General features: G+C 45.8%; 1 protein-coding gene and 1 non-coding gene across 4 annotated transcripts in view; both read left to right on the forward strand.

The window, feature by feature from the left end:
• Positions 1-22411, forward strand: part of DOCK11 (dedicator of cytokinesis 11) — a 199123-nt gene that overhangs the window by 64787 nt on the left and 111925 nt on the right. For all 3 annotated transcript variants that reach the window (XM_047081861.1, XM_047081863.1, XM_047081862.1), the window contains exons 7-14: positions 2457-2591; positions 5386-5563; positions 5999-6078; positions 7446-7529; positions 11363-11503; positions 12689-12901; positions 20120-20242; positions 21496-21578. In XM_047081861.1, the coding sequence (XP_046937817.1) occupies positions 2457-2591; positions 5386-5563; positions 5999-6078; positions 7446-7529; positions 11363-11503; positions 12689-12901; positions 20120-20242; positions 21496-21578 (1037 nt within the window). The remainder of the gene's footprint in view (positions 1-2456; positions 2592-5385; positions 5564-5998; positions 6079-7445; positions 7530-11362; positions 11504-12688; positions 12902-20119; positions 20243-21495; positions 21579-22411) is intronic.
• Positions 18862-18946, forward strand: TRNAR-UCG (transfer RNA arginine (anticodon UCG)). The gene has a single exon. It is a non-coding gene; the product is annotated as a tRNA-Arg (tRNA).

A 22411-nucleotide genomic window follows, 5' to 3' on the forward strand; every position in this document is an offset into this window, starting at 1 on the left:
GCTCAGCCGAGCCACCCAGCGCCCCTGGTCTCGTCATGCAAATAACAGATATGAACCATTGTCATGAAAATAAGCAAACATATACAGTTGACTTGAACAGCGCAGGGAAGTGGGGAACGGGTTAGGGGTGCCGACCCCCTGCGCAGTGGAAAATCCCTATGTTAAGTTTTGGCTCCCTGAAAACTTAATTACTGATAACTCGTTGACCTGAAGTCTTATGGATAACATAGCCAGTCAATTAACACATGTTTTGTATGTGATATGTATTATATACTGTATTCTTACAATAGACAAAAGAAAATGTTATTAAGAAAGTCATAAGGAAGAGAAAATACATTTACAGTATGGTAATGTGTTTAAAAAAAAAAATCCATGTGTAAGTGGACCCGGGCAGTTCAAAACCACGTTGTTCAAGAGTCAGCTGTGTGTATGTATTTGTGTGCGTATAAAATCAGCACTGTGATTAACGTTTTCCTTATATATGAATCTAGGTTTCTTCAGCTATAGCTCCTGTAAACTTAAATGTAGGCGAATGAAATATGAGAAGTATACATCCTCATATTGTGAGATCACGCACACACACTTTCTGTACCTTCGTAGTAATATTTGCTTGATTGGCGTTGCAAAACAAAGTGATAATTTTCTGTTTGGACTCCTTTCTGTTGATCTGCAAACCCACATGGCCGCTCCCTGAAATAGAAGCCGTAGCATTTACCAGTCTAACCTGTTAGGGTGGGTGTTCCTCGCACTGGTATATTTTTGTCATTCGTTCTAAAATCAGTGATACTGAAACAAGTCGAAATTAATTACGAGCGTCTTATTTCTCTTCATTGATTTTCCTAAAAAGAAATGCCCCTTAAAATGTATATATATTTGCTTATTCATGCTATGGAAAAATAAATTGTTGGCATTTCAAATACTTGGCCAGAAATTGTCATTTTCGAGAATGATCTTGCCAAATAATACTCTTTCCATAATTAAAGTTCTTCAAATAGTCTGTGACTGTACTGGATAATCAGATGGGTGATTGGAAGTGGCAAGCTTAAATCTTAAAGCCAACTTCTGTAAGGCAAGAAGCATAAGAAAGTGCTTCCTCAATAATCGCCAAGAGCCTGTGTCCCAGCCTCTTTCCATTCCCACCCCTTCCCACCCTGGAATGATGTTAGATCCAGCATCCTGGGGAATTTTACCAGAACAGATGCTTGACACAGTCTCCAGGCTGTGGCTTATTAAAAGAAGCATAGGATCATCAGAGAGCTCCAAATCCCCCCTTCCACCTCTTTGATCAGGTCTAAGGCTTCGTAAGGGAGCCTAGAGGGCCAGCAAGAACAAATCTGACTGTCTACCTCCTTCTCCCCGTTCCTGTGGGTTTTGCTGTGAGTTGGTAGTGAAAGGTTCCTCCGTAATTGTTGTGAATGCCTGATTGCAAATCACAATCCCATTGGGCTTATTGACTCAGATCTCAGCATTCTGGGCACTCGGGGGACAACTGGGAGGCAAGCAGTGACTCTCCCTGTTTCCCTGCAAGTACATTCTAGGCTGGGCTTCCAGAAATGAGGACATGGAACAATATAGGCGAGTCCACTAAGGTGTGCAGGTGAGATGAAAATACATCATGGGGGCTGTGTGTATGTATATACATTTTGTATTTTTATGTTTTCGCCGTACATGTCTGTCTTTTTTCTTCAAACTTCCAGAATATTTTTGTATTTGTGCTTGGATTTGTGGTGATGTGAATGGAATTATGAGAACCCACTCGTGGTTTTGCAATTAAATGGGGGAAAGGACGCTACAGTGAAACGGACAGTGAGCCAGATACAAAAATGCTTTATAGACTTGACTTTTTAAAAAGCTTATTTTCAGTTATTTTGAGAGAGAGAGATAGCAAGCAAGCAGGGGAAGGGCAGAGAGAGAGGGAGACAGAATCCCAAGCAGGCTCCGTGCACTGTCCGCACAGACCCCCTCCCGTGGGGCTCGAACTCACAAACCATGAGATCATGACCTGACCCAAAATCAAGAGGTGGGCGCTTAACTGAGCCACCCAGGTGCCCCAATGCCTTGTCAACTTTGAAGTGTTAAAACAGGGGCGCCTGGCTGACCCACTCAGAAAAGCACGTGACTCGTGATCTCGGGGTTGTAGGTTCGAGCCCCACGTTGTGTGTAGAGATTCCTTAAAAATCTGTAAAAAAAATAAATAAATAAAGTGTTAAAATGTGTTAAAAAACAAAAAAACGAAAAAAGGTCTCTAGATTAACTGAGAGGAAATCCCTTGGCTTGAACTTTCTCATCTTAAGAAAGTGAAGATAATTGTAATTCCTGATAACTTCTCAGAGTTGTCTGAAGATTGTCCAGATGTAATGACTGTGGCAAGCCCTTCAAGGTTTTTAGTTCGAATAAGCTGTTCAAATGCATTGTATATGTAACAAATGTATCATTGCTGGGTTTTCCCCTTGTAGGTATTCAAGAGACGGTATTTTTACTTGACTCAACTTCCTGACGGTTCATATATTCTCAATTCCTATAAAGATGAGAAAAATTCAAAAGAATCTAAAGGTTGCATCTACCTGGACGCCTGCATCGACGTTGTTCAGGTAAGGCTATAGACGTTATCTTTTCTTCTCTTTCTTCTTCTTCTTTTTTTAAATGTTTATTATTTTTTGAGAGAGAAAGAGAGCCCACGCATGCCTGCGCACGTGCACGCGTGCACACACACACGCACTCGCCAGGGAGTGGCCGAGAGAGGGAGACAGAGGATCAGAAGCAGGCTCTGTACTGATGCGAGGCTCGAACTCACGAACCTTGAGACCATGACCTGAGCCAGAGTCGGGCGCTTAACCGACTGAGCCAGCCAGGCGCCCCTCCTTCTCTTTCTTGAAGAGGGTTATCAATCAACTATTTAAGAACGTCAGCATTTTCCTGTCTTGGTCAGTGGCATCTCCATCCACCAAAACATTTACACTAGGAACCTGTTCTTGCTCTGTGCCAGTATTCAGTCGGAGTCTGGCTCCGAAGTGCTTCTTGATCTCTTCCCTTCTTTCCGTTCCCTTCCTCTGGTTCTCCTTTTTGTCTGCTCTTGCCTGGAGTCTTGCCTTCCTGCCTTCTGATTTGTTATCTTGTGGCAGCCCATCTTCCTCAGACATAGATAGGGTCCTTCACTTGTCTACTTAAAACCTCTTGGTTCTTGATTTATTATCTTGCAGTGGGAGAGCTGAACCTCTTACTGTGACCTTACAGGTTACAGTGATTTGGCCTCACCCCGCTTTCTAACCTCATGCCCCCTGCACCCCTTATACAGCTCATGTTATGCTCTACTCCGCTCATGTTGGGATTAGAGGGACTGTCTCTTATTCATGTCTCTGTCCCCTGTAATAATTAGCAGCGTTGTGGACTGAGTAGAGGCTTCGCAAGTGTTTGCTGATTTGAATTACTGAGGGGGCATGGACAAAGAGGCAATGGGAGACAGGGCAGACAGATGGCGTAAGTAGGAAGTCGATTGGTCAAGAGATGGAGCCATCACTACGGAGCCAGCTGATGAAGAGGCAGGAGATGCTGGTTCAGTGTCCTCATCCTGCCTGAATCTTATTATCAATCCCACTTACTATGAATTCAACTCAAATGAGATTGTCATGCGGATCGAATAGAAAACACTTTAAAAAATAACAAGATCTGGGGCACCTGGGTGGCTCAGTCGGTTAAGCATCTGGGTCTTGATTTTGGCTCAGGTCATGGTCTCACGGTTCATGAGGTTGAGCCCCATGTCGGGCTCCGCGCTGACAGCATGGAGCCTGCTTGGGATTCTCTCCCCTCCCTGCCCTCACCACCACCCCCCCACCACCACCCCCCCACCCTCACCCCCCCCCCCGCCCTGCCCCTCCCCAGCTTGCACATGAGTCTGCATACGTGTATGTGTGGGTGTGTGCACGTGCACGCTCCCTCCCTGTCTCTCAAAATAAACATTTAAAAAATATATAAAGATCTATGTAAATAAAAGTTACCTATATATAGAAAGCTACAGCTTTCTTATCTTACTGGAATAAAGAAGGTACGTGATTCCTAGATTTTCTCGATTAAGCTCCAGTCCAGATTGACCGCCCTTTATGATGTTCCCAGCCGCTGCTTTCTCCTTGCATTTATGATTCCCCCTCCCAAATATTTTCAAATATATAAATCTTGATGATTTGCTACCGCCGTTTGATTTCATGCTTTGCTATACTTTGAAGATGAGAAGGAGGAACTTTGTTGGTTCCTTCTTGAATGATGACCACGTGGTGGAAAATGACTGATTCATGAACCTTTCTTGAAATTAATGCTGAGGTAGTGGGGAGCGCGGGGAGAGTGTGTCATTTCTTTTGTCATGACAGAGAAGGTGGTAATGTAAAAGAATGTGTCATCATGTTTGAGGAGAGGAGGAGGCTTTTATTTTCCTTCTGTGCTAGTATTCAGCATAGGTCATTCCCATAATTTTTACCGAGAGCCACAATTTTTTTTTTTTAATTTTTTTTTCAACGTTTATTTATTTTTCGGACAGAGAGAGACAGAGCATGAACGGGGGAGGGGCAGAGAGAGAGGGAGACACAGAATCGGAAACAGGCCGAGAGCCACAATTTAATGTGAACCAACCATAGTCTTCGTTTATGCTATTGTGATGCATTTCATGTTATGCACAGTAACGTGAATTAGGTATCGAAACCTCGTTTTCTGGTGTGATATAAAGCAAGTGCCAGGTTTATTTCAAAGCACATCGGAGCTTGTTTCCAAGGGCTGATTTTGAAAATCTGTAAATATGCAAGAAAAACTTTAAGCAGGGTAGAAAGAATTAAAAACATTTGCTTATTTTGATGCTGGTGGTTCGACTGTCTAGATGGGAAAAGGCCTTAAGTGATAATCCTCAGTCAACAAGTCATGTCTTGTGCCAACTTTGTGCATGTAGCACTGTGCCCAGTATAGAGGGGAATAAAAATGGCACATTTGACATGGTCATTCATCGTCTGGGAGTTTCTATTTCTTGTTGAAAGAAGCAATTCTTTCATGACAGTATTGACGTGCATATGTGCTGAGCAGAGGTAAAAAATAAACTAATGAAATCTAATATTGAAAAGGTGGGGCGCCTGGGTGGCGCAGTCGGTTGAGCGTCCGACTTCAGCCAGGTCACGATCTCGCGGTCCGGGAGTTCGAGCCCCGCGTCGGGCTCTGGGCTGACGGCTCGGAGCCTGGAGCCTGTTTCCGATTCTGTGTCTCCCTCTCTCTCTGCCCCTCCCCCGTTCATGCTCTGTCTCTCTCTGTCCCAAAAATAAATAAACGTTGAAAAAAAAAAAATTTAAAAAAAAAGAAAAGGTAACTAACTGGACACATGCTTTTTCTTTTTCTTTTCTTCTTTTTCTCTAGTGCCCCAAAATGCGCCGTCATGCATTCGAACTCAAGATGTTAGATAAGTATAGCCATTATCTGGCTGCTGAGACTGAGCAGGAAATGGAGGAATGGTTGCTAACTTTGAAGAAGATTATTCAGATCAATACCGACAGTTTAGTGCAAGAGAAAAAGGAGACGGTAGAAACAACACAAGGTCAGAATTTTTAAATCATTCATTATCGAGGTAGAGCTCTTATCTTTAATCCATGGGAATGTCCTTTGTGTAGGGTAAATACAGAACTCTTAATCTTGAAGGTTGACCTACTTCCTCATTAAAAGTGACTATGGAGGTTGATAGACGTTCTTTCTTTCTTTCTTTCTTTCTTTCTTTTTTTTTTTTTTTTTTGTTTTGAAGAGTTGATGTTTCACGGGCTCTGACACATGAAATATCACCAGACTAAAACGGATAGGGAATTCATGGCAGATTGTCAAAAGTCCATTAAAGTTTTCCCCATGCTTTCATAATCAAAATTCTTTGCAGTAAATCTAGTAGGAGAGGATGGGGTGGGAGAGATAGTTAGGATATTCTTCTTAGGTGATTAGTAATGGTCTGCATGGTTTGGAACATCTGCTTTTAATGAATTTGCAGAAGATGAAACTAGCAGCCAAGGAAAAGCCGAGAACATCATGGCCAGCTTGGAAAGGAGTATGCATCCGGAACTGATGAAGGTACATCTTTCTTATGGCAACTTGCCTTCAACTGAGACAGTGCAGGATTAGCTATTAGTTTTAATGCTGGATTCCATTTGGCAATGTCATTTCTAAGTTAAAAACCACAGCAAATTAGTGAAACAGGTAGAGATTGTAAGAGAAAAGTTACACTCCGACAGTTGGATTTACAAGGGCCTGCTAACGGTGTAGAATATCTTTTTTTTTTTTTTCCCCCTAGATGGCAGGAGGTACTGTTAAATTTTTGTGACTTTATTAATGTCACTCATAAAATAAATATTCTTCGTTCAAGGGGTATTGATGCATATTGAACGTGATATTCAGTCGAATGATCTGCATCTGTTAATTTCATGTGAAAATCACATATTCTGTCTGTATGTAAATACATACATACGCGTATATGAATAATTTCATCAGAGAAAGATTTTGGTGACCAGACATCATTTGTGTTAATTACTCCACTCTTTGAAGTTTGAAATGAGCTAACTTGGAAAGTGTAGAGGCGATTATCATACCTATCTTAGTAGGTTACATATTTTACTCTGTGGACTCTATACCATAGTAGAGCAGAAGCTTATACCCCATTTATTCATTTAAATCCTCGTTAAACCTGTTGATATTTTCACTTGATTCTTCTTCTTGGACTACTAAATTACACAAGCTTAGAAGTTATTTTTTTCTACTTGAAATTTACGCTTCTCTTAAAAGAAAAAAATTTCCCTTCTCTTAAACTTCACAGCAATTTTCCAAAACTTAGGAACACGCTCATGAGCCCCTGATCTAGGTTTTCTGTGATTTTGTAGATTTTAATCTATCCTTTCGGAGTCTTTGACATTCCAGGCTATACAGCCCATTATGTTTTTCCTCAAGCGATGGAATCGGAATTGTATATGATATCCCATGGCTAGCACCGTGGGTGTGGAGAAGATAGTGTTTTGTCATTCGTTTTTCTTTTGCATTCAAATCTCTCATATTCCTTTTTTGTACTACGGTGGGTTGATCAAGATTCTCGATGTTATGAGAGGCACATAGAAGGTATAAGAACCTGATCTATAGCTTATCATGGGTCATAGCAATGGTGACTCTCCACCCAGCACACGTTTTTTTATCTGCATTAAGTTATATGGAACTGGGAAATAGTATATTTTTTGGAGCTCTGTCAGAGGGTAGTTTCACAGACTAGGTATTTTTTAAAAATAATCTCTACACCCACCACGGGGCTTGAACTCACGACCCCCAGATCTGGAATCGCACGCTCTCCCAACTGAGCCAGCCAAGCGCCCCACCTAAACTAGATATTTAAATGTTATTTAATACTGTTTTGAAGGAAATGAAGTAACGTTCGGTGTGTGTATTTTTAATTTTAGTACGGCAGAGAAACTGAACAGCTAAATAAACTCAGCAGAGGGGACGGAAGACAGAATCTCTTTTCTTTTGATTCGGAAGTCCAGGTATCAATGACCTATTTCTTTAAATAATCAAAGAATCATCGCTTAGTCAGGTAAACAACATCTGTGAAATGTTGAAACCATTGATGTTTTGTACCACCGGGTCATACCTGTTGTTCTGTATTTGTCATGTTCACTTTGAACAAGTAGCTTAACAGCTAACTTCCTCAAGAGGACTGTCACATATGCAAATAGTTTGAGACTGAATACACATGTTTGGTTCTTTTTCCCCCTCCTTCCCTATATTCTTTTTAGTTCATCTCACTCCTCAAAAGAGATAAATTAAAGAACCCTTGAAGATGGTGCTGGTACTCTTTTAACCCATTAAATACAAGTGTGATCCAGAGACAGCAGATCTCTGCAGTATAAAGAGGTCCTATGAGAAATGTGGTTGATTTTCCACTCTCGATGTTCATGTCTGGCTTGATCCCACTTCAAGGGGAAATTAGTGCAGGGATGTGCAGGTTTACGGGCAGTTGCGTATTTTAACCTCTTTCGTGAGAGCGAGGCACTTTTTGTACTAAGATCTGTGCACTTCACGTTTAATTCCGTATTTTCTCATTCAAAGGCTGATTTGTTTAAATGGAAAAACTCGACAGTGTGTAAGTGTTACAGATATATTTCTTTTTTAAAAAATTCGTTTATTTTGAGAGAGAGAAGAGAGTGGGGCAGGGCGAGGGGGAAAGACAGAGAATCCCAAGCAGCCTCCACGCTCCGCGGGGAGCCCGATGCGGGGCTCGATCTCATGACTGTGAGATCATGACCTGAGCTGAAACCAAGAGTCGGACGCTTAACCACCTGAGCCACCCGGGCGCCCCTACAAATGTTTTTCTTAACATACTTCACGAGAAAATGGAATTATTTGGGGAAAGACGGATTCTTTTTCCACTTTTTTCTAGTGAGATTTATAATGAAAATTTTGGGATTTTTTTTTTGAAATCGAAAAGTTTGCATTACATAAATAGCACTTATGTTTTTTTCTCAGTGAAAATAGGTCAGAAAAATATAATTTGGGGAAACTGATTTTGTTTCTGCTTCGCACGGTTTTTTAATTTTTTTTTTTAATTTGACACGGGAAAAGTATATAGTCTATCAATAATGCAGGCATTTTTCCTTAATAAAAATACCATATGAGAAAATAATTTTGGAGGAAAAATTTTAAAACAGGTTTTATCTCCTTTTTTCTTTCTTTTTTTTTAAAGTTTATTTATTTATAAATGTTTATTTTTGAGAGCGAGCACAAGTTGGGGAGGGGCAGTGAGAGAGAGAGAGAGAGAGAGAGAGAGAGAGAGAGACACAGAATCTGAAGCAGGCTCCAGGCTCTGAGCTGTCAGTGGAGAGCCTGATGTGGGGCTCGAACTCACAAAACCGTGAGATCATGACCTGAGCCGAAACCGAGCGTCGGATGCTTAACCGGCTGAGCCACTCAGGCACCCGTCTCCTACTTTTTTTCCGTAGCAATATTAGATTGCTTGTGTAAGTTATGTGATTTAAATAAAAAGGGGGGGGTACAGTAGGACCTTCGGAGTACTGGTTCTTAGATACTCATTCAGAAAGTTGCTGATTCCAAACAAGCCTGTGCCTTTCATAGAGCCCCGCCGACTCCCCCCCGCCCCCCGCCACACGATTGGGCTCTAATTGGACATGTCAGGCTCTTTCCTTGTATACAAAGAAGCCAATTGACTGTGGTTGAAACTCAATCCAGTATCTTTAAAAAATTTGTGGTGTAGTGTTTTTGTGGTCATGGAACTGAACTCAAGCCTAAAAGCAGTTATCAGTGAGCTACAATCGTCGGTGAAGAATTCACCATTGCAGTGACACTTGGACGCCCAAAACGGTTGATTGTAATGTAGGGAAGGCAGTGTCCTTGCAGAGAAATCTGTGTCGTATGTGTTGCGTCCCTTTTCTGGGTGAAGTGCCATCAGCCTATGCTATCAGCCTTCTCTTTTGACCCCAGTACGATGTCTTGAGAGAGACTCTCTACCACCGACCTTAGAGCATAAAGACAACCTCGGCAGACCTGGGGGAAGGCTGTGTGTCCCAGCGTCTGTACCTGAAGGCCTCAGAAGGGAAAGGATTTGGGGGCTGGGGTGGTTTGGTCCAGTTTTCCTCACATTCCGCTGTCTCAGGAAGATAGAAAGGAGAGCAGATAAATGGGCGGAAATTAGAATTGATCTCCATGGCAATGACTGGCCTCAGCCGGCTTTACAGATAAGTGTTCAAGAGGGAGCTGTCTAGTCCCACACATTTGTGCTCGGTTTGTAGATAAATAGACTCGGGAGGAAAAGGGTGCTTTCAGGTACGAATGTTATATGTAGGCCCGTTGAAGGAGGATTTTTTTTGGTCAGTGATGCCGGCTAGGTCAGAAGGGCTGTGATTATCCAAGATTCTTCCGGCACAATACCTGTTTTGGCTTGAATTACTTAGGCAATTGAGAAAAAGCCTTGGGTTCCTTGGCTTGAGCTATCCATATTGGCAGTATATTCTACTCCGATTCACCGAGTCCTTTCCGCCTCCCCGGTCGCCGATCTTCTGGTATAGTGAGCTGTGCCACAATCCATGCATCCCCTCCCGTTGGTGAACATAACGTTAAATCTGTTCGGATATTCAGAACAAACGGACGGACTCCGATCGCCTGAGCTGTGGGAGCCGAGGAGGAGGATTCTAGGAGTTTCTTTGAGGAGGGACAGATTCCTCCCTTGCCGAGAGGAATTCCTTGACTCCCAATATCTGTTTTTAAAACTAAAAAAAAAAAAAAAATTTGAAATACCAGTAATTTAAGAAAAGTCTCTCTCTCTCTGGCAGCCAGGGTACAGCCCCCAGCTCTGTGAGAAGCTGAGCTCATTGTTTGTCACTTTTCGAAGCAGACGCCTCTCCCTCTGTTCGTCATTTAAACGTAGGTGGTCCCCAGGGTCTAGTTACCACTGACTCCTGAATTCACATCTCCAGCCCAGACCCCTGCTATTTTCCCAGCCACTTAGTAACCTCACTCCAACCGAACACATCCCACACTGAGCTCACCGTCTCTACTCCCCCTCCCCCCATATCTGCTATTCTTTTTTATTCCGCAGCTGAGTTCCTAACAGCACAGTCAATTAGGGACCACCGTGTTATTCTGGATGCCTCGCATGTCCATTCGTGGCACGTTTGCCCCCCTGCACACCTCATAAAAGACAACAACAAAAAAATCTCTATCATCCCGGAATGTATGTTTTGTGGGGAAGGCCCATCACCACTAAGTACATACAAAAAAAGTCGTGTTAGCAAACTTAAATCAAGGAAAGGGAGTGTATAGACTGTCAGAGTGTGCAGTTCTCTATAGGGAGTGAAGGAAGGTCTCTGTGGAAATGCCAGTTGACCGGAGACATGAATGAAATTAGGCAGTAAGGCATGCATCTAACTGACAGAACAGCAAGTGCAAAGGCCCTGAGGCGGGAGTGTGCTTGGGGTCTTGGAGAAATAAACAAGGAGGCCAGTGTGGCTGGAACAGAGCGTGGGGGTGGGGGGGGGGAGGCAAGAGTGGTGGGGGATGGGGTCAGAGGAGTTGGGGGAGGTAGGGACTCACGTCCTATAGGGCTTTGTCGGCCGTGGTACAGACCTGTAACTTTTCCAATGCCTTAGATCAGAGTCTCATCATCTCCCTCTAGGATTTCTCTGTCGGTGTTTGAACCTTAGTGTAAGAGCTCTACAAAGGCTTACCGAGTGAAAAAAATAAAATAAAAAGTTCAAATGAAGTATGAATAGAAAACTGTAGGATTCTGCGGTTTTTACTTAAAGACCTATATTCCTATGAATCCTCTTTTTAACAAAATGACTTCTTCTCCTCTGTTTTGTAGAGGTTGGACTTTTCAGGAATCGAGCCTGATATAAAGCCATTCGAGGAAAAGTGCAATAAACGTTTCCTGGTAAACTGCCATGATTTAACTTTCAATGTCTTGGGTCAAGTTGGAGACCATGCAAGAGGACCAGCCACAAATGTATGTATGACTTGTCCTTCCACCTCCCCTAAAGCAGGGCATTGAGGAAACGCTGTTTTTGCTTTGTCACTAGAACGAATTTATGGGATGAAAATTCCATTGCTATACGCTATGATAGATTTGACACGGAGGCATTTCGTGTCATTTGGCATTTCTCTTTTGCCAGAATATGAATATGGTCTCGTCTTGAGAGGATTCCCGAACGTCTTGACCTATTCAAAACAGCAGATAGAGTAGGGTGTTGACGTTCACAAGGGACATGTCCCCAGAACCTGGAAAATCCTCCTTGTTGCGAATTCTCCCAGAGAATAGGACTTCTTCTGTGAGCTGGCTCATCACGGGGTGTCCCCAGGCGGGGATACGGATGCTCTGCAGTCAGCTAGCCTCACTCGTTCGCCTCGAGTGAGTTCGTTTTGTTCTTCACCGAAAACTGTAATTAGCAGCTGTCACGGATCATTTGAGTTAACTCAGAAATACTTGCAACTGTAAATGTTAAATCACCAAAGAGACGGCGTTTTCTGTCCATCTTTAGTTTTTGGTTCTGGCTTTGTCTTTGAAAAGTATCCACAGTGAGGATTTAGTCCCTTCCAAAGTAGCTGCAAGGCACCAGCAGACTTTGTGTGGATAAAGGGTTAATCTTTATGCCGTTTGGCACAAAATCGCTCTTTGTGACCGGCTTTCAAATGCCATCTGTAGGGAGGAATCGTGGCCTTCCCAAACTGCTGACGGGGCAAAGCTTTTGTCAAGTAATTTGATGTTGATGGATATTAGCACTTATTAAATGTATCATCAAGTAAGCGGTAGCATAACAAAAGGGAAGATTTAGGTCTATTCTACAATATTGGCATTATTTTTCAGTAATGTCAGTAAACCTACCGAGAATTACATTTTATTCATAGAGCAATTGGCGTGCTTTAAATGTGCCTTCGGAGTTGGACGCATCAGAAAAAACATACGACTTGTAAAATTATTTACGCCTGACAAAAGTGAACATTTGATAGCCTGTTATTTTAGAATACTCTTTCTTATATGCAAACGAGCCCGAAAGCCATCGTAGCTGTTCTACTCAGAAAAGAGCCGTAATCACCGCGCCTCGAGGAATAAAAACATTGTTTTGTCGTGTGTCTTCCCTCCCGCACCCCACTGAAAGGTCTTCCCTTCAACATGCCCTTGTTTTCATTCCAGGTTGAACCCTTTTTTATCAATCTCGCTTTATTTGATGTGAGGAACAATTGTAAGATTTCAGCTGACTTCCACATAGACCTGAATCCCCCGCCTGTCCGTGAGATGCTGTGGGGTGCTTCTGCGCAACTGGCCGCCGACGGACACCCGAGAAGCTCTTTACCAGAGTCTTTTATTCATGGAATTGCAGAATCCCAGTTACGCTACATAAAGCAGGTAGAGCGCGATCTTCTAGCGTTCGGAATAAGAAACGGAAAGCCCCTTGGGTGGTTTCATCCGCTCACACGATGCTTTCGTGGGCGTCTCTTGTAAAGGTGTGTGTCTAGATGTTTTCCCCTGGGGACTGACGTTAGAGGGACAGGATGGAAACCAGCATGCGCCGGTAGTGGGTCAGCGAAGTCACCTTTTCAGCGGGGCCGTGACGGGAGTCTCAGAGGAAGTATCCTGTGAGCTGGAGAACGAAGGTGACACGGACAGGCACAGACACACGGCCACATTCGGGCACACTTCTGAGCAAGGCAGTAGGTGCCTGAAAGGCCAATTTCTCTGAAGAAAGAAATTGACCCGACGATCATCTCCCGTCCCTAATTCCCATTTACATTAGGAGTAGGTAGCTTGTGTTTGCTTTTGGTTTTTGTCTTGGTGCGCAGTCTTTATTTCAGAGATTTCTTAAGACACCATTAGGTTTTTCCTTAGATTTTGTTTTGTTTTTTAATTTTTGAGGGAGGGAGAGAGAGACAGAGATTGCAAGCGGGGGAGGGGCAGAGGGAGAGGGGGACACTGACAGCAGTGAGCCCGATGCGGGGCTCGAACTCAAAAAATCATAGGCTCATGACCTGAGCTGAAGGGAGACGCTCAACCGACTGAGCCACCCAGACGCCCCTTCCTCAGGTTAAAAAAAAATTGTTTTTTGAGTTTTATTTAAGTAATCCCTGCACCCAGTGTGAGGCTCGAACTCACAACCCCGAGATCAAGAGTCACGCGCTCTTCTGACTGAGCCGGCTTTGTGCCCCCACATAAGATTTTTCCTTAGGACGTGAGCAGAGGTCACCCCCTTGCAGAAACTTAGGAACTGTGTACAGAACTTTATAGAACAGAGGATAACGCTGTAGCCGAAGCCTGACTATGGATCCAAGAATGGAGTTCCAGCAGACTCCATGAAGAAGAGGAAATTAGGCAAGGAAGGGAAGGTGCCCATCTGAATGAAACTTCGGCCACCATCAGGGCAAGTCTTGCGATGGTCACAGATTGGAGGCTCTGTTTCTGGAAGGTTCGAGAACAGCCTAGGGGTTCCATGTGTCGATCTGGCTACACCCCTGGCTGAGGTGCCATTAAGGTCAGTGTCCCTCAAATTCCTGGCCAGCCAACCCCCCTACAGCAAAAGGTCCCCACAGCTTCCTCCAGAAATTATTCCTGTCGGTGGCTTGGCGGTGGATGCCCCAGAGCCAGTCTCCCATGTTGTCTGGAATCTGGAAGCTTCATTTGTGAGCTGGCAGTGTTCATGCTGACCCCACATGAATAGGTAGTGAGCATAAAGGGTCTTTATAACGAGGAGTTCTGGTTGCAGAGCAACGGGAGGGAGCTGCTCATGTCACATATGTAATGCTGTGCCCTTCTGTCCTGTCTGGTGCAAAGAAGCCCCTTCACAAGGAGCCTGACGCTTCCCTGCCATTTTGACCTCTGACCAGACTGGCAGCCATGAGAGGTTAGGCAGAGCAGAACTGATGGTCTTCCTTCTCGACTTTTGCAACTCAAAGGAAAATAGAATGTAGCATAGAGTTTAAGTTCCTGCTTTCTTTTTTTCAACGTTTATTTATTAGAGAGAGAGAGAGAGAGGGAGAGAGAGAGAGAGAGAGAAAATGCGAGCGGGGGAAGGGCAGAGAGAGAAGGAGACACAGAATCTGAAGCAGGCTCCAGGCTCCGAGCCGTCAACACAGAGCCTGATGTGGGGCTCGAACCCACGAACTGTGAGATGATGGCCTGACCCGAAGTCAGACACTCAACCACCCAGGCGCCCCTAAATTTCTTTTTGTTAATGTATATTTATTTGGTTTTGAGAGAGAGAAAGAGCATGAGTTGGGGAGGGGCAGACAGAGAGGGAGACACAGAATCCGAAGCAGGCTCCAGGCTCTGAGCTGTCAGCACAGAGCCCGACTTTGGGTTGGAACCCACGAACCGCGAGATCATGACCTGGGCCGAAGTCGGACGCTTAACTGACCGAGCCACCCAGGTGCCCTTCTTTTTTTTAATGTTTATTTATTTTTGAGAGAGAGAGAGAGAGAGAGCGAGCGAGTGAGCTCGAGTCAGGGAAGGGCAGAGAGGGAGAGGGAGGGGGAAAGAATCCTAACCAGGCTCCACACTTTCAGCGCAGGGCCCGATGTGGGGCTCGAGCTCATGAACCATGAGATCATGACAGCTGAAATCAAGAGTCGGAGGCTCAATCGACCGAGCCAGCCAGGCGCCCTCTGGGTCACTCACGTCCTTAAAGGCTCTTATAGTAGTCCATTGACATACCTAACCAGGATATTTGTAATTTGGGGGTATCGTAAATAACACTGCTTTGAACGTCCACGTGCACACGTTAGCTCGCTTGCTGAGTTATCTCCTTAGAATAAATACGAGGCATCCGGGTTTCCTGGGTTCAGGATTATGCTCACTGGTACAGATTGCTGCATGCTGGGGGAGGACTTTACGTGTACAGTGAACTTCCCTCTTTGGGCTTTCCCCACGTTGCCTCTTAGTTTGTTGCTCAGATTATACTTATCACATATGTGAACATATGTTCACTACTGCAGCATATGCTTCTGAAAGAGATTGAGCAAGCGACACCTAGATGGCTCATAGGTCAGGAAGAAAAGCAGCAGGTTTTTTTGTTTTTTTGTTTTTTTTTTCAATATCTCTGGTATGCCAGAATTTTCCATTGGGGTCTCATGCAATCATCACAGTCTTGTGAAATAGTATCATTACTGCTGTTGGGGAGGTGAGGGAAGGACAGATCGGGAGGTGAAGTAAGCTGGCCACCATAACGTGGTCACAGAGTGGGGAAGGCAGGATTGGAACCAAGGTCAGGCCGAAAGACCCCAATCGACAATGTCTGGAACAACGTAAGTAAGGGCTGCCGCCTCTAACGCAGTGGTAGGAGACGCATTCGGAACGCAAGGAGGGTTCAGGGGTCAGGAGTTAACGGAGAGGGGGCTGCGCGGAAGATGTGGGGCTTGACAGAAACCTCAGGAATACATGAGAGGTGAGAAGGGGACAGCGATGGGCAGTGGCCCTAAATGGCTTTATCGTCTTGCACCCTTTTCAGGTCAGCTGATGATGATACCAGGAGGCGGTCATTTACTCCAATTAGTTGAACATTCTATTTTGGAGAAGTCCCCCCCCCCCCCCGGACTTCTTCCCATTTACGACTAGGAAGCCGTGCTGTGTCAGAGAGAGACTGGATGTTAGCAGATCGGAGCCCAAATCCCAGCTTGTCGGTTCTTGAGCAGTAACAACAAGTTAAGCACTTCTTGGCGCCATTGTGTTTCTCTTGCTCCTTTACGGAGTCCCTTATTTTCACCACACCCCAGCAAAGTAGGTGGGTACTGTGACCATACCCATTTTACAGATGAGCACACTGAGGCACAGAGCCCTCCAGGAGTAGCTTGCCCAAAGTCCCAGAACTTAGAAGATGAAGGAAAGGACCCGAAGCTGGCTCTGGCCAGTTTCAAAGGCCAGGTTTTTACCCCTGTACTGTACTGCTTCCGTGTCACCCTAGAAAGAGGGAAACTACCCAGTTCCCCAGGCATTTCCAGAAAGGACTTTCGGGCAGCTCCGTCCCTTCCAGCAGGGCTATTCAGATGGCAGCATTATCTACAGGAAGAGGCAGCTCCCAGGGTTTGGTGGACGGTGGGTGTTTGGGGGCCATTCTAGGCCCTCCATTGCCATCTGTTCATTGGAGTCTTTCTCTCCAGTGGCTTCCCTGAGGACCGACAGGGTGACCACAGGAGAAGGAAGGAGTTGGATCCATCGAGTAGTTCTGCCTCCCTGACATCAAACAGTCACTATGACCAGTCCCTTTATTCTCAGTTGCCTGGCACTTTCTTCCCAGATGCCCTGACAGAGCTCGGCCCCCCGTGTCTCCCAAGGTCAGACCCGATTTACTTTGGGTTGGGGTTGTGGGGGAGATGCTGACTCGTGGGGGCCTGCCTCCCTGTGGCTGTGTGGGCTCCCCCCCTGGCGGGGGGAGCAGTTGTTGGGCTGGTGAAAGGGTACGGACTCCCCCCTCCCCCAAAGCCTTGCCGTGCTATGGGGTATGTAAGTGCCGGGCACTGGGATGGGGGGACTTGACCCATTCTTTAGAGGGAGAGGGGCACTGAAGTGGGTTAGAATTACCCTGGGGCTGGGGGCCGGCACACCCATGCCTCCTTGGTGGGAAAGGATGGCTGGGCCAGAGGCCTTGTCTACAAGGGCCAGACTCGCAGCCCATATGGCATTCCCGGGCACTCTCTGGCTACCCTTCTGTGTTCTGGGGACAGGGAGAGGGCACCTCGCTCTCTGAAAGCACCTTGCTCTTCGCCACTGTCAGAGTTTTCCAAATTCTAATACCCCTTGCTGGCATCCGTGTGGGAAGATGCTCAGCGTCCTGGGAAAGGAGAATAGCAGGTGCTCAGTGAACGTTAGCTGTCACAATAACCAGTTTTGCTGTTCTCATCCGGCCTCGTTGTGTGAGATGTTGGATGCGTGCGCTCCAGGGCTGAGGCAGCATAGCCTGGGCTATATGTATAGTCTGGAAGCCGTGGTTGCCAGGCTCCTCTGCCCACTTACCGCATGCGCTTGGATAAGCCTCGTTTTTTCCCTCTGTAAAATGGGTATATCGTAGTGCCTGCATTCAAGGGTTTTTCTGAAGACTAAGGGATATAACGCACAAAAACCATCCGGGACAGCTAGGTGACAACCGGGAAGGGTGAGACTGCACTCAGTGTGGTGTTGAGCATACGTTCTGCAAGGTCAGCAGGGGCTAGCTGCCAGGCGCCTCTCCACGCCCGAGTAGCATGTTCCTGGGAGTACCAGAGATCCAGGGGCGCCTGGGTGGCTCAGTTGGTTAAGCGTCTGACTCTGGTTTCGGCTCAGGTCGTGATCTCAACGGTTCGTGTGTTCGAGCCCAGCTTCGGTCTCTGTGCTGACAGTGCGGAGCCTGCTTGGGATTCTGTCTCTCCCTCTCTCTCTCTCTCTCTCTCTCTCTCTCTCTGCCCCTCCCCTGCTCGTGTTCTCCCTTTCAAAATGAATTAAATTAAAATTAAAAAAAAAAGAAACCAAGTTCTGTGACCTTGCAGTGCTTTGGGCCACTTTAGTAGTGACTGGGTACCTAACGTGCAGTACGTGGAAACCATACAGGAAATCTTTGGAATAGCTATTACCATCCTTGTCCCCATTTCGCAGATGAGAAACCCGAGGCATAGACACAGGACGTGACTTGCCTAAACCTATAAATTTTTTTTTTCAACATTTATTTATTTTTGGGACAGAGAGAGACAGAGCATGAACGGGGGAGGGGCACAGAGAGAGGGAGACACAGAATCGGAAACAGGCTCCAGGCTCTGAGCCATCAGCCCAGAGCCCGACGCGGGGCTCGAACTCCCGGACCGCGAGATCGTGACCTGGCTGAAGTCGGACGCTTAACCGACTGCGCCACCCAGGCGCCCCAACTTGCCTAAACCTATAAATGGTGGAGCCAGAATTTCAACCCAGGATATTTGACTCCCAAGCAGTTTTTAACCACTTCCTTCCCTGCTCGAGGCTTGGGAATTCAAAGGTGAATCTGCCGTTCTTAGGGTCCTTACAAGTCGTTGGATTTGCGGGGGAATGACTGGGGGTCTTACACTGAGTTTTCTCCTCTTTGCTGTATGCTGTAGAGTGTTCTCTCCAGAGCAGATGAGATAATGTGTCTGAGATGTTTTGAAAACTGGAACGCATGATCTTAACACAGTTGGTAACATACCAAGTAGCAAAATAAAACTTGGTAGAGTCCCAATGATGGCTTTTTCCATTTGAATTCATTTGCGCGGCGCTCCTTGGAACAACAGACATAATCAACTAACAGGCTGTTTGGCAGATAATGTATTTGGAAGGAGCTGAGCTGGACAGCGGATGACATGGTCGTTTCACATGTATTCATAGGAAACGTAAGGGGCGCCTGGGTGGCTCAGTTGGTTGAGCCTCTGACTTCGGCTCAGGTCATGATCTCATGGTCCGTGGGTTCGAGCCCCACGTCGGGCTCTGTGCTGACGGCTCGGAGCCTGGAGCCTGCTTCAGATTGTGTCTCCCTCTCTCTCTGCGCCTCCCCTGCTCATGCTCTCTCTCTGTCTCTCAAAAATAAACATTAAAAAAAATTAAAAAGAAAAAAGAAAACGTACGTAACTTTGGTCGCGTCTGCATTCGTGTCCTCAAATGGAGCGTGCAGGAGAAAACGACATTTTGGATCCTCTGTCCCCACATTGAAAGCTGGAGCTCTTTAACTGCAGTGAAGTATTTTATTTTCTTCCTCTCAGCTGCAATTAGTATTAATTGTGAATGAATTGCTCTGGAGTTACGCACAGCTACTTTTGAAAAGGCATATCCAGTTCCACTTGAGAAGTGCACACTATTTTAGCACATGCCGACGAAGCCGAACAATATGCGCTGTCTTAATTAAGCCGAAGAATGTACCTTGCAGACACAGCCAGACACAAGAGGCTAAGCCACAATGGTGACAGCTGCCCCTCAGGGACTACTAGATGTGAAGTTGGTGACAAAATAGAAAACCTGAGGGTGCCTGGGTGGTGCGGTCTGTTAAGCATCCAACTCTTTTAAAAATTTTTTTCATGTTTATTTTGGAGAGAGAGAGAGAGAGAGAGAGACAGAGCATGAGCGGGGGAGGGGCAGAGAGAGAGGGAGACCCAGAATTGGAAGCAGGCTCCAGGCTCCGAGCCGTCAGCACAGAGCCCGACGCGGGGCTCGAACTCACGAACCGCGAGATCATGACCTGAGCTGAAGTCGGACGCTTAACCGACTGAACCAGGTCCCCAAGCGTCTGACTCTTGATCTCGGCTCAGGTCACGATCTCACACGGTCCGTGAGTCTGAGCCCCGCATCGGGCTCTGTGCTGGCAGCGCGGAGCCTGTTTGGAATTTTCACTCCCTCTCTCTCCCTCTCCCCCACTTGTGCCCTCTCTCTCTCAAAATAAATAAACATTAAAAAAATTTGAAAAATAGAAAATCTGTTTTGAAAGAAGTATTGGCAGTTTTAGAAACTGTATGAAAGGAAACGCTGTCTATTTTCAGGGTCCTGGACACGACCCTGTGTTGGATGTCAACATGCTATGCTAAACACACTGCTAGGAACCATTAGCCACGCAACTATATGTATGAAGTTACATAAAAACATCTAATGGAAGCCATTTTTTTCCTCCAGGGAATTTTCTCGGTGACGAATCCACATCCTGAGATTTTTCTAGTTGCGAGAATTGAAAAGGTGCTCCAGGGAAACATTACACACTGTGCAGAACCCTACATCAAAAATTCAGACCCAGCAAAGGTATTTATAAAGATCGTTTGCGAGCGTTTCAGCCTAATATAAAAATTGCGTTTTACTGGTGTTTTTAACGGTATTGTTAATGAACCCTCAAGAAAACCTCATTCTCTCAATACACAGTATGTTCTGGAAATACTGTATGCTATGTGAGTATGCATGCTAAGCTTGAACGTGACTTTTGTCCGTTTTATGTTCTGTTTACTTGACAGTCTGATTTCTGGTTGCTTATCAAAGTAAGAGCTAAAGGCTTTTAGGCGACATCTGTTCATTGACGCCGTATCCTTGGCGATAGCTGTTCTTTATTTCCAGCCCTCACATACAGCCCTAGAATGTCGGAGCTGGGAAGTCCGGCCCCGCAGTTCCCAAACGCACTGAAATTTCCTCCTGTCTGTGATACGAAAAGAAAGACAGGAGAAGGAGTTCAACGCAGGAAGCTGAATGTATTCAGTTCGAGGGGCTGCCCTTTATTCTGAGATTTTTGTTCTTCCTACGTTTGAAACATCACACCGATGAGTCTTTTCGTGAAATGTTGGCATTTTAAACGGTAGCGATGGTTTTTACTGCTGGGTGTCTTCGGATGGCATGTAATCATCCAAATGTCTGGATCACGAAATCCGCACTTTGGCAATCGGCGACGTGGTCCTTTCCCCTCATTTTATAAATGAGAAAACGGAGGCCCAGAGAGGGGAAGCGTTCATGGCACAGCTCATTAGCTGTGCTAATTTGTGTGTTTGGGGGTGGGGGGGAGTCTCCAGCATTTCACAGCCTGTTGAGACTCTATGGGCCGTTAATCTTTTGTCATCTCCTAGTGCCTGTGCAAACAGCAGCTCCTTGCCTAACTAAACTGATTGCATTGACTCTTGGTCACTCGGCTTTTATCTTGGGAGTAGAAAGGTCAACTGTATTGAGAACAAACTTCTCCCAAGAATAATGAATGTCTGCCTGTTCGTGTGTGAAAGGAAACACACATTAGACCTGCTCAGAATTTCCCCACTACGGGTCTTTGGTACAAAACGTGCCCTACATCTATTTCCATCCAATGAGAAAACACAAAACTTTTAAGAAAACGTTGGTCCTGGAAGGTGGGTAGCATTGTGACGCGTGTTGTGTCTTATTTGTAGCACCTTCCTTATCTCTTTGGCTGGACTTTGATGTTTTCCACCAGTAAGCGGGGGCGGGGGGGGGGTGTGATTTTTCGCGGCGAGTCTCTGGTAGTTTCAACAAATATGAGCGTTTCTTCTTATTTCTGACCTTAGACGGCGCAGAAGGTGCACAGGACAGCAAAGCAAGTATGTAGCCGCCTCGGACAGTACAGAATGCCCTTTGCTTGGGCTGCCAGGTTTGTGCACATATAATCCTGACCTTTCTGTTCGCCCTCCTGTGTAAAGTTCAGGGTTGTGGTCCTTGCCGGCGGCATTTAGCAGTTGGTCTCTGCCAACCCGGTTCTGTCTCGGGACGCTCATGGTGTGTCCTTCATCCGTCCGGGGCTGCGATGACAAATCATTGGAGACCGACAGTAGGCTTCAGCAACAAAACATTTCTCTCTCACGGTGCTGGAGGCTGGGAGTCTGAGATGAAGGTGCGGACAGCCGACTTCTCCTTTGTCTTGCCGTAGCGGAAAGGAAGCGAGCTTGCTTTCTGGTCTTTTCTAAGGGTGCTAATCCCATTCACGAGGGCTCCGCCCTCGGACCTCATCACCTGCCCCGGGCCCCTCCTCCTAGTACCCATCACCTTGGGCTTTCGGTTTCCACCATGGGAACTTGGGCGGGAGGGCGCAAACGTGAAATCCATAACAGGATGTACGAACTCTTTCTCTTAAAATTCGCCGTGCATTCAAGACCCTCTCGTTTCTTCATACGTCCGTGCCTCAGGGAAATCTTCTTTGTCTGGGGTTCCTGAGCTGACGGACCCCACTTAATTTTATTGCATTTCAAAGCAGAACTTATTTGCTAAACTAAGGGAATTGTTTGCCCCAGAAAACCAGCAATTGTAGGGAATTTTGTACGGCGTGCCCACTATTTCACAGTTGGCTAGGTTTAGGCTTCGAAAAGCTATCCTGGGGTATTTCTGGAAAACGTACTAAAAATCAGAAGGCAAGGGGCGCCTGGGTGGCGCAGTCGGTTAGGCGTCCGACTTCAGCCAGGTCACAATCTCGCGGTCCGGGAGTTCGAG

Source organism: Lynx rufus, unplaced genomic scaffold, assembly GCF_022079265.1.
Source record: "Lynx rufus isolate CCGP_SWC_20201006 ecotype Redwood Valley unplaced genomic scaffold, mLynRuf1.p SCAF_19, whole genome shotgun sequence".
Lineage (NCBI taxonomy): Eukaryota > Metazoa > Chordata > Mammalia > Carnivora > Felidae > Lynx > Lynx rufus.